Source organism: Periplaneta americana, chromosome 1 (genome assembly GCF_040183065.1).
Source record: "Periplaneta americana isolate PAMFEO1 chromosome 1, P.americana_PAMFEO1_priV1, whole genome shotgun sequence".
In the NCBI taxonomy this organism is placed as follows: domain Eukaryota; kingdom Metazoa; phylum Arthropoda; class Insecta; order Blattodea; family Blattidae; genus Periplaneta; species Periplaneta americana.
The window spans coordinates 122356334-122374658 of record NC_091117.1 but is presented as its reverse complement, the minus strand read 5'-3'; the positions used below and the strand labels follow the sequence as shown (position 1 = coordinate 122374658).

General features: G+C 34.3%; 1 protein-coding gene across 1 annotated transcript in view; it reads left to right on the top strand.

Moving 5' to 3' along the window:
* Rsph4a (Radial spoke head protein 4a) overlaps window positions 1-18325 on the top strand; it is a 48532-nt gene that overhangs the window by 14517 nt on the left and 15690 nt on the right. The window contains exons 4-8 of the mRNA XM_069843722.1: window positions 2123-2210; window positions 2512-2745; window positions 7009-7128; window positions 11181-11325; window positions 17126-17280. Of these exons, the coding sequence (XP_069699823.1) occupies window positions 2123-2210; window positions 2512-2745; window positions 7009-7128; window positions 11181-11325; window positions 17126-17280 (742 nt within the window). The remainder of the gene's footprint in view (window positions 1-2122; window positions 2211-2511; window positions 2746-7008; window positions 7129-11180; window positions 11326-17125; window positions 17281-18325) is intronic.

Here is an 18325-nt window from a genome sequence, read left to right as displayed (position 1 = left end):
AGTTCCTTACCCTCCATACACTCTACCCATTTCAGCGAGTGCTGACGACCACTGCTCTAGACTATGCCATTAGGAAAGTCCAAGATAACAGAGAGGGTTTGGAATTAAACAGGTTACACCAGCTCCATGTTTATGTGGATGACGTGACTATGTTAGGAGAAAATCTACAAATTATTAGGAAAAACACGAGAATTTTACTTGAAGCAAGTAAAGAGATAGGTTTGCAAGTAAATACCGAAAAGACAAAGTATATGATTATGTCTCGTGACCAGAATATTGTACGAAATGGAAATATAAAAATTGGAAATTTATTCTTTGAAGAGCTGGAAAAATTCAAATATCTTGGAGCAACAGTAACAAAAATGTAAACAATACTCGGGAGGAAATTAAACGCAGAATAAATATGGGAAATGGGTGTTATTAATCAGTTGAGAAGCTTTTATCATCCAGTCTGCTTCAAAAAAAAACTGAAAGTTAGAATTTATAAAACAATTATATTACTGGTTCTTCTGTATGGTTGTGACACTTGGACTCTCACTCTAAGAGAGGAACAGAGGTTAAGGGTGTTTGAGAATAAAGTGCTTGGAAAATACTTGGGACTAAGAGGAATGAAGTTACAGGAGAGTGGAGAAAGTAACATAATGCAGAACTGCATGTATTTATTCTTCACCTGACATAATTAGGAACATTAATTCCAGGCATTTGAGATGGGCAGGCATCTAGCATGTATGGGCGAATCCAGGAGTGCATATAGTGTGTTAGTTGGGACGCTGGAGGGAAAAAGACCTTTGGGGAGGCCGAGACGTAGATGGGAAGATAATATTAAAATCGATTTGAGGGAGGTGGGGTATGATGGTAGAGGCTGGATTAACCAATGGCGGGCTTATGTGAAGGCAGCAGTGAACCTCTGGGTTCCTTAAAAGCCATAAGTAAGTTAAGTGAAACAGTGAGGGAACGACGTAAGTCAACCGATTTACTGCTATCACTAGACCACACGAAATAATTTGTAGCAGTCTGGGAAATAATTACCTCATTGATTTCAGTTATTCGGCCAGAAATATTTCAATTCTCAAAGAAACGCCTTGCAATAGTACCATTATTAGTTATTAGTGTTTTCAATCCCTTGTTTTGGTTTATCTATCACCAAGCCCAGTTCATCTTTAGACTGCTTTTGCAAATCTTTTTTTTTTTCTTTTCGCTACAATATGTTTTTCTTCCTTCTAAACTCATCATTTTTCCAATGGCAACTTATACGAGTATGCTAAGTGAAGCAGGCACTCTAATCCACCCATGTAAAAGGAAAGGCCAAATATGATAAGGTGATGGCAACATTGTGTCTCGCACTACTTTTGAAGTTTCTACTTGACTGGAAGCATCTATATCTTGACTGACAGGGAAAAGACTGATCATAACCTGTTCTTATTTCGTTTCTGTACTTGCACGGCAAGTGACGCAACAATGATCTTGCAAGTGGCAGATTGACAGAACAAATCTCGGAGAGATTTTCTATCGATTGCACTTTATGTTACAATATTATAATGTACAATTTTTCGCATTATAACCCATTATTTATGTATACCTTCAGGCCAGACATCCTGTATACTAATAGTTATCATAAAAACAACTAAAACAATAATAATTAATTACAATTATTTTATTATAAATATAACTGTGATGAAATCTCCACAAGAAGTTCTGTTGGTTAACATAGTTCTTGCCTCTTATCTGGTTTTTCCTAGGACAATTGGTAGTCTCAATGGTTTTTCAGCTTTCCTTCGATGTTGATGAAATTCTGGATTTCAGATCAGGCTTTATTTCATGTAATACATTTGAAACTTCATTTATTCAATGCATTTTTTTTTTCAAATAAGGTTTTGAAAGTATAATTTCGTTTTTCTCGATTGTAGGTTTTTCCTCCCTTTCCCTTCATTTAATTACCGTATGTCAGACTCTCTCATTAAGGAATTAATTTTCACTGTTAACATTCTCTTATTAAACAATAAACTTTCATTGTGCAACATATTATTTAGTAATATATTTGTTAAATTATTTTCTTTTATTGTCATGAACTTTTATTGCGGAATGCATATTTTAATAATGTAATTCTTAAATACTTTTCTAGATTCTGGGGCAAAATATTGGGCACAGAAAAAAATTACTATATAGTCGAAACAGATCTTTCAGAAGAAGAATATGAACGTCGAAATCAGGTAAGATTATTGAAAACACAAGCAAATGTAGATGGCTTCATTTAAAATTCCTTAAAATGGAGATTGTGTTATGTGAAAATCATATATTAAAAGAACAATTTATTCCATTTCCGAGTTCTGAATTGTCTGCTTGGGATGTAACTGGCCTGCTAATTTTTTTACGAATATAATTTTCTGATTAAGACACTATTATGGACCAGGCTGAAATAAATTCTCAAGCAGAGTTTGTGATTGTTCAATTTTAAGGACATTGTATTTTGATGTTTCCTGCTTCTGTACTTTTCCATTTATATAATTTTAGGAGGCAGAAAGAAAAGCAGAGAAAGGGGACGAAGGTGAAGGTGAAGAACAAACTGAACCTCAACTAGAGGAACCTTTTGGTAGTTCTGCAGTGAGCGAAGAAGTAAAAGATGAAGATGTTGACAGTGGAGATGCAAAGGAGCAGCAGATACCATTACCTCCTATTCCTAAGTCTACATACAAACCTTTTCCTGAAGTACCCGCAGAACTATCTGGTGAAGGAGTTAACAAGAAGGTGCTGGATACCAGTAAATTGCTCTGAATAAAAAAACGCTACTAACATTAAATTTGCATGCTTACTCACAAGAGATAGAATGATATTGTCGAACCATAGGATCTGTGCCTCTGTAAGATATGCGAACTGAACCCTAATTCCTTCCCAGTCTCGGTAATTCATTTCTCTCCCTGCATTCCTATCTCTCTCCCTTTCTCTCCCCCACTATTCACAATTTTGAGCCTTCTTGCGGGACAGTTTATTTGCACTTGCAGTCCAGTGTTGTCAACTCAACATGAATAGGCCTACTGTAGCACGGAGTGTGAAAAAAAATATTATTAAGCAAGTAATAGCATTTTTAGATGAAGAGAAACAAACAGGTCAATATCTGTTTCCTATAAATCAGGCAACGAAAATAGCAGCTATGATCACAGGTGAAGCTTATTTTATTTCAATTGATTACGTATTAAAATTACTTACTTAACTAATACTGACAACATTTTTATGTAATTCATATAGGCAGGTCAGAGCACTAAATAAAGAAAATCAGGAGACAGGGAGTCTGTGCAGGAGATGTAAAGCTAGAATCACCAGGGAAGAACAGACCAAGGGAATCTTTAATTCATTTAGATGATATGGACCGATGTATTTTAAGAAGAAAGATACGAGAAAGAAAAAAGTTCCGACATTGAAGAAATTATTGAAGGTTACGAGGGAAGCAATAAATTTCCAAGGTGGGAGAGAAATGTTACGGATTAATAGAAGAGAAAGTAGCTAGATTTGTTATCAATTTGGGTGAAGACAGGAGCAGCAATAGTAGTGACTCAGATGCATATATGTAATTTCATGCATAATACAAGTCTTGCTCTTTTGTAAATATGTAAATTATTTTCATAAGCATAAATTAGAACGCCTGCACATTATCAGTATGTTCTGTTATATAGTATGTAAATAAGATCGTAGCATGTAGTAACTTCGCCATAGCTGGTCCCTAACTCGGATGAGAAAGAAAGAGGGTACATGACTATGTGTTCTTTCATTCCTACAATTTTATTAGGACTTCAAGATTACGTTCCAAACCTAATAAAGTAAGATAATGAGGTGAAGGAGAAGTATTTATGACGAAAACATTTCTCTTTAAAAACGAAATAGATTCCCTTCACGTAGTTTCCATTTAACCAACAAATATCCACTGTAAACATATAATTATCTCCAAATAAACGTAGAAGTCCTACAGATCTGATCGAGGTCTACAAATTACTTCCTGAGAAGAAATATCTGGCATTGAAAAACCAAGCTTGGCTCAGTGGCGTAGCGTCAATGTAAGCTAAAAAGCTCAGCTTCCTCAGTTAATAATAATTTCATAATAACCTGCAGTTTATGAACAAAATTATTTATTAATTTTAATAGAATTTATATTTATGCGTTAAATATTGTGATGCGGCAGCTCAAGATGATTTGTGATGCAGCAATAAACAAGAAGCCTGCACACATCAGCTTCCAAGCATACTGGTTTCTTTCACTCATTCTTCTGTGTAACCCACCCCGCAGATTTTCCATCCCTTTCTAACTATACTACCCTGGTCGCAAGGCTCGCAAGAAGCTAGCTTTTACATTGAAAATAATTCAGTTTCCGAGTTATCCCTTTCGTGAGTTGTGTTCAGTTGAAGTGTTAGTGTGCATTGTGGCTGATATAATAAATAATGAGTGAAATAACAGTTCCTGACACTAATTTACTTGAATTTTTTGGGAAAGTTCTATTATCAAGACTGACTTACGAACAAAAGTGTGACTTAGAAAAAAATGACCGACTCCCTTACTGTCACTAAAGGACACAACCAAAACACAGATGCATACTTACGTAATGATACTAATACTGTATCTATTGAACGTTAATATTGTGATTTCTCTGAGCATGACAGGGAGTGAGCTAATGTTATACTATACTATATTTGTTAGAGATACTGTATGTGTAAACCGTGAATCATATTTTACTACGTACCATTTGAGGTCATGCCTTATTCATGTTACTTACGAGGTTCCAACCAATCTTCGAACTGCTGACTTGACATTGGCTATTATTTATTTTAACCGTAAGTGGTGAGGTTTTTTTCTAGTCACGTAACTGGTGAGGTGGGGATTGCACTTACCCCAACTTAGAAACTTGTATCGTAGCACTCAAACTGAATTTTTAATTTATATAATCAAGTACTTTTATTAATTTTAACTAGGTTTTCTTCAAAATTTGGGAAGCAGGCAGCATAATAAGCAATGAAAAAAATATATATATCTCCCCACATCCACCTGGCACAGGCTTCTTTTCTTGCAATGGCTGGGGTACTCACAGCCACCACCTCACCAATTACGGGTTAAGACTATATTTTTGTAATACGTTTTCTCATATGTACATGAAAGACAACTTGAGTTAGCTTCCCCTGCTCAAAATTTCATGCTACGCCACTGCTTGGCATTTGATCTCCAAGTTTTCTTCAACATATGTATGTGAACAAAATTTTCGAAAATGAAAATTCAAAAATATATTTTTTCATTTCCGACCATGGGTTTCCTAACAAAAAATATTTCCAATAGCATCCTCCATTACTCCATAAATTTATGAAAAGTTATTCTGAAATAATCTACATAGCTTTCACAATATGATAACATGAACTAATTGCTAGGAAATGAAATGTCTCTACTATAGAAAAATATATAGTATTATTTTAGGTGGATCGAAACAAAATATTAAATCATAACAGACAAGTATTTTAGGGACCCACTAGAAACTTGAAAACTGCATTCGAATGACCAAGAAGAAAGCAGTAGCCGTTTTTAGTCTAATTACTCAACATGAATAGTTAGCAGCTGTGTGTCACAAAATCAAAATAGAAGATTTACAATATGGTAAAAACTCTGACTCAAGAATAACATAAGATCACCTTCAACAATGTTCAATCATCAAAATCAAAATAAAGAACAATGATGAATCTTGACAATGCTCTATTGGGATGTTATTCAAATAAGTACCAGTAAAAGTTGAAGTCTGTGCCAGATGAGGGGAGTGGAGGACGTGTCTTAAATATTTTAAATCATAACATTGTCTTACTTAAAACATAATATAATCAAGACCAAGTGTGATAGTAAGATAAAATTTATTATAGTTTCATAGCACAAAAATATGCTGTTTAGCTGTTTCAATAGCACAAAGAATTTTCACTGTCATTGAAATGGCACACACTGCCAAATAAATACAGTGATGTATAATAGGGCTATGAAAAAAAAATCCGAAATTCAAAATGTAAGGATGTACAAAAGTTCCTTGTAGTCTTTACTATAAACAGTGCAACAACTAGGTCTATAATTGCGATTTACATCGAGGTGGAGGAGGTCTAAAGCATAAAATACCGGTAAAATTTATATTAAATTTCTATTTTCATAATCCTTTGGTGCATGGTCAATGGGGCTTAAGTCACTTCTTTTTTACAATTTTTAGTTTCTCATAAGTTATTAAAAAGAAAAACTCCAGTTTCCATTTCGCATTACAGTCTGTGTCTGGGTGAAATACAAGTTATAATATCTACAATGCTTCTAGGTCAAAATATGTTGTACGAAACGTTGCTATCATTATGCAATTTTGCAAATCTTTAGATTTTTTATTTTGGGTAAAAAATTAGACTTTTTTGATATGCCTTAATTTACATACAATTAATTCGAAGTAAATTTAAAAATTCTGAAAATTATAACATTGTGTACAGAATAATAAGTTCGGGTACACCATTATATGATACCAGTACTTCTCAACCATAAGAGCTGTGATAGTGAGGTTTGTGACAAGGTTAGAGAGGTTTTGATGAGGGTTTAGCTAAGTGAGCGCTAGCCCTGATGTCTGTGACACATAGTACCAGAGTTATCCTAGTGATTTCATATGTCTGTTATTAACTTGTGTATCCTAGCTTAACTTTCACCTACACATCATTCTGCCGCTGTTAGATATTATCAAGACGGAATTGATGCATCACTTCTGGACAGAAGATTGAATACATTCACAGTACATTTAATTGATCCTATAGTACCAGTGCCAAATTCTAGTCACAGAATTTGAATTCGTACTGAGGAATAAACTAAAGGTATCGGTAGCCTACCATGTGTTCAATCAATCTTTTGTCCAACAATGCTGGCTGCAAAAGATCTGGCAAAGACAGAATACTATATTAAAGAAATATTTTTTGCACCACATTTATTTAGTATAGGCCTCCTAATGTAAGGGTCTAAATATTATTTTTTCAGGTATATTATGTTTGTAATGAGCCAGGAGATGAATGGGTAATGTTACCTGATGTAACACCATTGCAAATTAATGTAGCAAGACAGATAAAGAAGTTCTTTACTGGAAATCTGGAAAAAAAGGTATCAGCATTTATTTTTTTCAAAATAATTAAATATTTCAATGTAGAGTTATGAACAATTTCATTGTAAAATACACTAGTAGTTACTTAAATAAAAACCCATAAACCACTTACTGGTAATTGCTTTACATATTTACTTATTTGGATATTAACTTTTCTTAGAGGTTAATTGTTTACCATGCTTGTCATTAGGTTCACATATAGGTACGTGAAAGAATGGATTTGAAGGAAGTTAAAATCCGCAACATTGCTTTCTTCAGCAGGGAAATAGGTATCGGTAATTAAGTTCATCTTGTTGAGAACTGGTAGGTTTCTGAAGAGTTTGATTTATGACACGTCCTGAAATAGAAGGTTCCAAGCAAAATCTACAGACGGTTTCCTACCCACATAAAAATTGAACTTTGCCAGTCATCATTCGTTCCCATTACTCTATTATAGGAAATACAGAATTTGGTCTTATCAGTGCTTCCAATTCAGAAATGAAGTTCTTTAAATTCTACAATTTTGAATTCCTCGTTGGAGGTCTTTCCTTCTCCACTCTGTCCTAGAGTAGTGATCGACAGAATTTTTGTCATCACACTTCTCTAGCTAAAGAGGCGAATTGAAGCCGAAACAGAGAAAATTCAAAACAATAAATAGAGTTTACACTCTTGAAAATACAAGTTTGTGTTTTCACGGGTCTTTTCCAAAGGTTTGATCTTTTGATTGCATTTGGTATTATCCTTTGCAGTCTTTGGATCTTCCAAAGGTTTTGACCTGTGATAAACAAAATGGGATGATATTCTTTGACCCAGTTTGCGAATCTCTGGTTTCGAACTATTCGGTTCTCATCAGCACGACGAAAAAGTCGTGGAACGGTAATCTTGTCAGAAATATGCAAAAGCAAAGTTAAAAGGCGTAAGCCAAAGACAAAGCAAAAGCAATTGACAATTTTGCTGAGTAGGTGATACTACTTCAAAGCATTTGCAAAGCAATGTCAAAAGACGTAAGTCAAAAGACAAAGCAACAGCATTTGTGGAGGTGTATCAAATTCTACAATTTGGAATTCTTCGTTAGAGGTCTTTCCTTCTCCACTCTGTCCTAGAGTAGTGATCGACAAAATTTTTGTCATCACACTTCTCTAGCTGAAGAGGCGAATTGAAATTCTTTGAAGTTCTTTACACTGACAGAATAGCAGAATCTGAAAGTCTTATTTGACTACACATGAAAACCAACCAACCATGATGAAGTTGAAGCTGATTGTGATTTTATTACCTGATATTTATAGACAAGTCTGACAATCTTACTACAAATATATTTTTGAATGTAAAGCAATATAATATTATTCTACTTACACATTTTGGGGTGATTTGTAATTTCCTCTTAACAAAAGAAACCAGCTGTATTTACATTTTACACATGTCAATGTAATATTCTGTTTCCTTCATACTTCTGTTTAAACCTAACTTTGTAAAATACAGTTCTGTGCTCTCTAATGAAAATCAATCAATCAATCAATCAATCAATCAATCAATCAATCAATCAATCAAAGTATTCACTTCCTGTTTAATTTGGATAGACAGAAATCATGTTACAAAATTTTTTAAGAGATTCGGGAATGGAACCAACACAAAAAGAGTATCAGTATACAGAAAATATCAATTTATAGTTCGTCAGGCTGCAGAGTGTCACATGCAGGCACTTTGCTTTATGACATTAATGATATTTGCGAAATTCTTGGAGGAACATATAGAGTGCATCTTGATTTTAATGTTTGAGATATGATTTTTGAAAATGTGAAGAATTGATAAATATAACCTTTAACTACAATGAAAGACATTTTCAACTACATTTAAATCGCACTTTAATAACTAAATTACGGCTATTATTACTTTGTTTCCGGCAAGTTTACATTTTCCTGTCTATCATTGGTGCTGAAATACTGTAGTGACTTTGCCTTGAAGCTATGTGGTTCAAAATCACAAATGTAAAAAATGAGAGAGGTTTTCCTGCCCACTATAACATCCTGTATTTATTGAAAGCTGGCTATTATGTCTATTTTTCTTCAGAAAATGCTATGTGTTCATGTGTTTTGAAAATACTGGTGAACTTGGCCTTAAGTAATAAAAGGAATACTGTATCATATTCATTGGGAGAAAGTCATTGGTTACAGAATATTATTTCATTGTATTTACAAAACTCTACCAACTCATACCTGATTTTAATCTATGCCACAAAGATTCAAATGCGGTTGCATAAGATTATATTATTCAGACTACTTATTCAAAAATTTATTTATTCAGGGGTGTAGTCGTAAATAAAATGGAACCAGGGCACTTCCCGAAAAGTTTAGTAATATTAATATAGTAACGAAAACAACAATAACAATAACAATAACAATAATAATAATAATAATAATAATAATAATAATAATAATAATAATAATATTAATATCATGGTAATATTCCGACAAGACATTATTCAAGGAACTGCGTGTAAACCGCGTATTTACAGGGATTGCGCATTAAGCAGGTACTGGGTACTGGTATTCTAATTTTGACTTGTATACAGTATCTATTATCATTTTCTTATTTAATTACGTTTCATGGACAGTAGTAGAATATTACTCATTATATAGACCTGCCCTTGGGCAGAACACTATGAATGAATGAATATAGACTAATATGTGAAAAACATTTAGGCCTACAGTATCGGTACATACTTAATTCTTTTGAAAAAAAAAAAGTATTTTATAATTTTTTACCTCGTAGGCTACATGAACCTTACAATAAATATTTTCAAGACCATTTAAATATCAATTTACACTGAATGACATATCATCGCAACAAGAGCTTTCCGTTTAACACTTATTGTAATGAGAATCACAGTCACAGAGACTTCAGCGCACCAAAGAGAACAAACTTACCAGCAACAATTTCCAGAATTATGGCTCACTGAGTAAAGTTGTTTGAGAAAGAGTAGAAAAAAGATTAGGGTATTGTAACTGTATGTAGGCTTAAGCGTGCAGGTAGGCCTAAATACTGTATTATTATTATTATTATTATTATTATTAATTCCCTACTGTAATACATAGGCCTACTATTAATCCCTAGGCTTACTTACACGTAAAATACGAAGCTGAGTGATACGCAAGTAAGACAATTATTACCAGTATTTTAAAAAGTAAAAGTAAAGAAGCAGGACGCTCCCTAGTTTCAGAAATAAGCACTGAGGCGGCACCCTGGTGTGCCCTGGCACCACTACACCCTTGTATTTATCGCTATATAGCCTACTTCTTAATTTATCGATATCGGGTATAGATTTTATTTCTACGAAAATAGAATCCATAATCATATTCTAATGAAAAATATACACAGAAAACTTAAAAAATTCACAGAAATCTTATGAACACTTTGTAACACATAACAACTATTTTAAAATGAAAGTACACAAAACATTAACTATTTCTAGTCTGATGTATAACAATAAAAAAGATTCCGAATAGTTGAATTTAAAAAATAGCAGGATACACAATTTTGGATTATGCAAGAGAAATAAACAAACCTTAGAAGACTGCAAGAAGAATCAGTCATTACCAAAGTCCGGATATAAAGAGAATAATTGGATGCTTGTTTTGAAATTTAACAAAAATAAATGGCTAGAATAATAATACCGGTACCATATTTCAAATCATAACTTTCAAAGTGGAAGGAAAGACCTTTGGAAAGACTGCTGGATGAAACCGAAATAGGCATATAGGGGAAAGTCGGGTAGTATCGGACATCGGGTAATATCGGACAGTGAGTTTCTTTCATTTACCACACGATGATAGTACTTGATTGACATGGTTATGTTTCTGTGATGTCGTATAGAGAAATGTAACCATGTCATTCAGGTACTACCATATGGTGGTAGATGAAAGAAACGCACTGTCCGATATTACCCGATGTCCGATACTACCCGACTCTTCCCTACAGTACATGGTCAAAATTCGTAACTGATTAATTGATTGATGATTGATGACGACGACGACGACGATGATGATGATGATGACCACTACTTCCTATGTTGCAGATTCTCACATTTCCTGCATTTCCAGGAAAAGAGAAAAATTATCTTCGTGCTCAAATTGCTCGCATTTCTGCAGCAACTCAGGTTTCTCCTCTTGGATTTTATCAATTTAGTGAGGAAGAAGAGGAAGTTCCAGAAGAAGAGGAAGGTAAAATAATTTTTATCTGCAATTCCTATGAAAAATTCTCAAAACAGTTAAAACTAATCACAGAAATATAACTATCTAAGTACTTGATAATTTTTAAATTTGATATTATAAGTGTAAATGATGTTTATTTTCTGTGATTAATTAAACATCCATGTTTATCACATATAAATAAAAGTTTTACATATTAGTAAGTTAAATGTAACCATTTAGTGCCAGGGCCATAGCCAGAATTATTTTTCGGGATGGGATGACACAATGATGTTATGTAGTGTTATGCACTTTCCCAATACGGTATAAAAATAGTGTAGTTCACAAAATCTACGAGGAGCACCAGTGATGAACTTTTCTATCACTTTTTCAGGTTTTATTTGAATGGCAATGCTCCTATGAACGGACATCAAAGCAAGGCCACAGCTTTTCATCTCAAATGCAATTGCGAAAATTATTCTTCAACCAATTCCTCATAGAAGCTATCGTTTATATGGTCTCTTTCTCTTCTGTAGGGGTGTGAGCATTTATAACTATGATATCGCATCATCTACCCTTAAGTACATTCGATCTTTTTTACTGCTGATTTTATTCTTTTATGAACAAAGAATCCTGTTCCTAATTGATGATTATTGTTTCCTTCCCCATAATGCAACAAGTAATCTCCTATTTGTGACATGCCATTCCCATCTAACCTAACCTCTTGTTCTCCCATGAAATCTATTCTATATCTAGCTAGTTATTTTGCTACTAATGTTACCTCTCCTGTTCTATAAAGACTAGTTACAGTACGTTCCAAGTACCAAATCTCATAACCTCATTCCTTTGCTGTGGTCATGCCAGAGAATCAGTCCCATTTCGAGGCTTATTGTATGATTTTGTAACAAGCTGTTTTTTACGTGATGGGTTGTTAGCCCTTCGCCCTACCCCCAAGCTGAAGGACCACCCCTTATCGACTGTCCAAGACTGCTTATTCAATATATTCGCAGCTACTCTCCATATCTGGAGGTCGTCTCCTCTATCTGCAACTGAGGATGCGCCATGCCATGGAGATAGGATCACAATACATGGGGAGAAGAAAATTAGAAAATATAATTAGTTACAGAATATTCTAAATTTAGCTTACATTTCATTGTTAAATTATTAATTTACATATATGATATATATTCTTCTGGATATTCATGATCCTGGAAGTTACATGTAACAACTCCAGACATTTGATAATGACCTTTTAATGACTGTGGATATTTTTGGTACCTGACATTTAATGGCAGTGGACATTTAAGATAATGGCCATTTAATGACTGTGGACATATTTCATACTGTATATATTTGATAACTGGGGACATTTTTGATAGTGACATTAATGACGATGAACATTTTTCCAGTTGATATTTCGCAGTGGACTTATTGACTGATAATCGACACAGGAGTTATAGCTAAAATACATAACACACAGTTTATGTTTGCAAAGAAGTCATTACATTGAAATAACAATGTAAGCATAGGCCTACACTCTGGCCAATCAATTTTTGGAATCTTTTTTCCCATATACATTTCCATAGATGTATTTGAAGTTCTGACTTCAGTCCGTCATTTTCGAGGAACATAGAAAACGATTCAGCAATAGCAATTACTTATACATTCTTCAAATTGCTTTCTTTTCAGTACAGTACGTTGTTTTGTCAATATCAAAGATAATGATGAAATCATTGATTTATGATTAATGAATCTTTAATTTAATTATCCTCTTAAATCATCCAGGAATGAAATAAAGTCTAAAATAATCTTCTATAGTGTCACTTTCACATGTAATGCCAACATATGATCTGTGTGTTTGGCATGAGAATGCGAGGAGCTGTTATCTTTTTGATTCCTAATGTCAGCTTCAGTCGACAATATTTGTATCATTGAGAAAACTGAAAGCTGACCTTAGTAGTCGTACACATGCATTGAAATGAAATATTATGGCATTTAAATCCTGGTCAGCTATGTACCATAGAGGTGTTTAAGTTCCAGTACCATATGGTTAATTTAATCACAACTTCGCATGATAAACGGGATATTTCTGAAGTGAAAAGCTTCTTGAACACCTTTTCTGAGTTTTCACGCATGTCAGTTAAGATTTTAAAAATATTTTCAATGTTTTTAGTTGCCTGAGAGAGCTCACAATTGACTATCTATAGTGCTATGCTTGTTACAGGCAAAGTTAATGAAAATATTTTCTTACATACAATCAGCAAAACAATGAATTCACTCTTTTCCATAGCACGTAACAATTGACTTGATTTTTATGTGTTTAGATCATGGTTTTCTTTTAAAGCTTCCAAAGTATGCAGAAGTGGAAGATGGATATAAAACAAGTTGGCTATATTTCCTAAACGTCATGTTCCTCATCTCATCACTAGAGGAAGGTTACCAGATGTCCCAATTTCCAGAGGACAGTCCCCGAATTTTGCTTTTTGTTCCCAAACAAGTACCAGTACTACGTCCTTGGAATGTCCCCAAATATAATTTGTCCTCAAATAGCCCCAGGTTTTCAGTATTATTATAATCTTATGAAAATGCTGTTGAATATCTCAGTGGTTGGGATATTCATACACAAGATGAGTTACCTGAGATCTCCTAGAGACAGTCTATAACTTTTCTTCAGATATACACGGACTTGACCTGGGTGAAATAATTTATTTGATGAAAATTCTTACTTGAAGAAATATCTAACTTCAGAGAAAATAGGGAAGAGAAATGAAGAAAATGCTGACCTTTTTCTCTGAGAAAATTATTTCATGTTCACAACTCCGGAAATTGATTGAACTACATACCTCTGTGTCTTCCTAGAAGTAATGCTTCAGTGGGAAGAGATTTTTCTTCAATGAACATGATGTGGACATCCCAAAAATCCAGAATATGTTTAGAAACTGCCTGAGCCATGCTTCTTGCTATCTTAACCAACTTCAACGTGACATTTCAGGAATTTGCTGCAAAATTGGGTATCGAGAGAAGATTACCTAAAAAATTCACTCTTCTGAAAATACCAGTAGCTTATATAGTACAGTACTTAAGCAGAGTGAATATTTTTAGTGTGTAAATAGAATGAGTATTTGTATTTCCAAACGGGGACGCTTAATATTCATCTGTCACAGCATCAACGCTGCGTGTTGTTTGGCGGGGAAGAAAGGGGTTGAAGAGATGTCATATGGCTCCCCGTGAGAGAGTAGAATCCGCTCTTGCTACCCAGCCCTGCTTAAAGGTATCTAAAATAGTACAAGTGAATGGCAAACTAACAGAAACATTAAAAGTAGTTTTTTCATATGTCCATATCTATCCCTGGAAATTGTGAACAGTCTGGTAATCTTTCTAGTGCTGAATTAAGACTTCACATATGAGATCACTGCTAAGAACTAAGCGAACTCACTCTTATTACTATAAATGGAACATAAAGGAATTCTATCCTGGATGCAAATGAACTGCCAAATGTAGATTGTTGTGAAGAACTAATTTACTTCCTGATATCAGGGGAGAAGGGAGGATTGATCTCCCTCGTCCACCCCTACCTATGGCCCTGGTTAGTACTTATACCTATTAATAAATGTAATTTTATTCTTATCATAATGATATGCTGCCAATTAAATACAGAACTTTTAATAGCTACAATACTAATATTAGCTAATTCTTAGTCGTTATTTTTCATGATATAAGATGACGAAAAAAAAAACGTAGGGATGGAAATCGCAATAAAATAAGCCGAAGCATTGATGATTCTGGCAGTTGGCAACATTACATTATTTCTTAAATATTGATTCAAATTCTTTACACCATACTGGGACACCAGTTGAAGTGCATGAGGCTTTTATTATTTTCGTATTTGTAATGTAACAGTAACCTCTAATTGAGATTCTGGTTGATATGCATGTGTATTATCAGGCAGTACATGTCACTTGACAATATGTATTAGAGGAAGAACAATGTTGTATATCTGCATCTTAAGTCTGATTTTTTTTGTACGGAGGAGGGACCCGAAGGCTTACACTGCAGCCTGAGGCTTATTGTGCTTACCACTCCTATTCTTGTGAATGACTGGTTAGCCGAACGGCCGTGCTCTTGTACAAGTACAGCACACCACACTGTGAACGTAATCTGGGCTATTGTATGGATGATATGATATGTGAATAATCATGGTGAAATGAGTCCGAGGTACAACACTGAAAACTACCCAGCAATTCTGCTTCATTTGGTTGAGGGAAAACCCGAAAAAAACCCCAACCAGGTAATTTGTCCTAACCAGGATTTGAACTTGAGCCCTTCATAGCCAGATGTGCTGACCATTACTCTACAGCGGTGGACTAAGTCTGATTACTATATTACTAGTAAGCAATGTATGCAATGGAAGCAGAAAGGAACTGGGCATCCTACTCCATTCTTTTCTGGCTTAGTTGCATCGTGTCACTTATGAGGTTCCAACCAGTCTTCAAAGTGTTGACTAAACACACGAATGTAACAGTACAGTAAGTTACATGTTGCTATGACAATCAAAGAGAAAAAGAACAATTTTATTGAATTATATTACATTTCAAAGGATACTGACGTTGTTCTAAGTAGCTTTCATACGAGGATATAATATTTATACTCCTGTGTTCTCTCTGCTTTATTACTGGAATTATTTTAATACAGAGTACGGTATAGACTGAATTAAATGAAAAAGTAAATGTTAGAACAAATAGGGATATACATTATTTGTACTATCAAATCACACGAATATTAATATGAAAATTAGTATCATTGTTTCATTTGATTTATATTTTGGTTTACAAAGTTCAGAATTGTTTCACTTTGTGGAATACCAAATTAAATAATAAGTGGTGGTGGTGGTGGTGGTGGCCTAATGCCCAAATACTTGGATATATTCCATTTGCTTTCTTGCTTCCCAATAAAGTCCAGCCAAACATAACGTTGCTACAGCATCAAGTCTTGGCAGTTCGGAAATTAAATATTTATTTTTCAATATGGTTGCCCATTTACTTGTCATTACTTTGAATTTTGAAGTGCTCCAACAGTTGATTCTGGAAATTTCTTTTAATTATAATTTTTTCAGAATGATAGGGTAAAGTTTGATTTGGTTTCGCTTTATTTAGCTTACTTTTCTAATATAATATTTTGTTTAGGATACATTTTGGTGTAAAATTTTGATGCCCTTCTTTGGCAAAAAATCAGCAATATCATTATTGTGGATCCCGCAATGAGAGGGTATCCATTGAAGATGGATAATTTTATTTGTTTAAACAATAATCTGATAATCTATTTTATTTCTAACACTTTACTGGAGAATGAAGAATTATTAGTTGCTATTGCTTGTGTAGCCAAGTTGAACCAATTAAAATACAGTAACTGCGCACTGAAATTAACTTATTCTGTAGAGAAGATGTGTTAGTGCCATCTCTATTGCCTGGATTTTACCATCAAAGTGGGTGGAGTTTTTCCCAACTGCGACATAGAAGCTAAATAATTTTGAGTAAATTCCAGCTCCAGCTCCATCCTCTACTTCCAGTCTGGATCCATCCATCTGTATAAATATGTAGCCATTGTGGTTCAGGATATAGACTGTGAATCTTTTCCAATGTAATTTGTTTTAATTCATTAGGAGTCTTTTCGCTTTTTAGGACGTGTTCAATTAAATTTGTGTTATGGATGATATCTATATCTTCCAGGTGATATTGGTAAGAGAAGTTTTTCTGGCTTTTGATTTAGGTTACTATATTGTTCTTCTAGCTTGATTGTTTTATACTAAAATAATATCATTTATATTTTCTTTCAGTCCAATTGAACTATGTAGAGAACCCAGATTATGAGCCTGTGCCACTGAAAGACCTCATAGACCCCAGCATGTCATTCTGGGTGCATCACACACTGCCTATTTTGAAGCAAGGGCGCTGCGAGTGGTGGAATCCCAAAACAAAAGTGGGAGAAGAGGTTGGTTGCTCTATGCAAGTTTTTTTTTTTGGGGGGGGGGTATTGCATTACGCGAGGAGTGCAGGGCTGTTTGATTTATTATATCAGTAGTAGAGATGTATATTAGATTTCCTTATTGATACTGATAGTGAAGTACGTAAAAATCTCTCAACGTTTCTACTTACATCTTCATCTTCAGATGAAAAAGGACTGAGATGAGTTTATTACTCCTTGATGTCGTTAAAATGACTAAAATACACGACTGATCAACGACTGACAAGTTGAGATATTATATAATTTATCAAATGTGATTATGTGTGTACAGGCATGTCAGTCATGCATGCTTGAGAAAGTCATAAATTCAGTCAGTATAAACTAGTGCTGTTAATCAAATTGCAGAATAAAATAACGCATAAGCACAGCTTCAAATTAACTTAACAGCAACGATTACATATAGAGATTTTAGGTTACATATTATATTAGTGAAACCATTTAGATGTACTAATGGTAACACGTTGTAAGTCTATATAGAGCCACAGCACATAGGGATATATAAGGTGCTGTTCAGAGGCGTGCAGTGATGACGTTTTTGGGGAAGCAATTCCAAGGAAACCCTGTATGTAGGCAACAGGCATCGAAGCCCAGTCGAGTAATGGCATAAATACAGGCACTGCTTCCCTTCACGTCATGCCACTAGTGCTGTTGCAGATTAAGGATTCGCCTTTTTGATGCAGAACACTAAATCTGTACCTACCTTATTTCACTAAGAGTGGGTGTCTATTTTTGCTATTTTCAGATTCCAAATGATTCTTAGTAAGAAAAGTCTGCTCTATCATATCACAAATGCTAGTAGTCCAACTCCCAGTGCTTTACAAGAACCTGTATTGTACAAGCTCGGAAGTAATCCTTGGAGCACTAAGGGCGAATGTGAACTTCAATTTCAGAATTCACAATAATGCTGTTTTCATGGACAATCGCCTAGATAACATGGACAACTGCTTTTATGATTAACAGTTTTCATGTTTATAAAGCAATAGTTCACAACATTCGTTTATGACAAGTTATC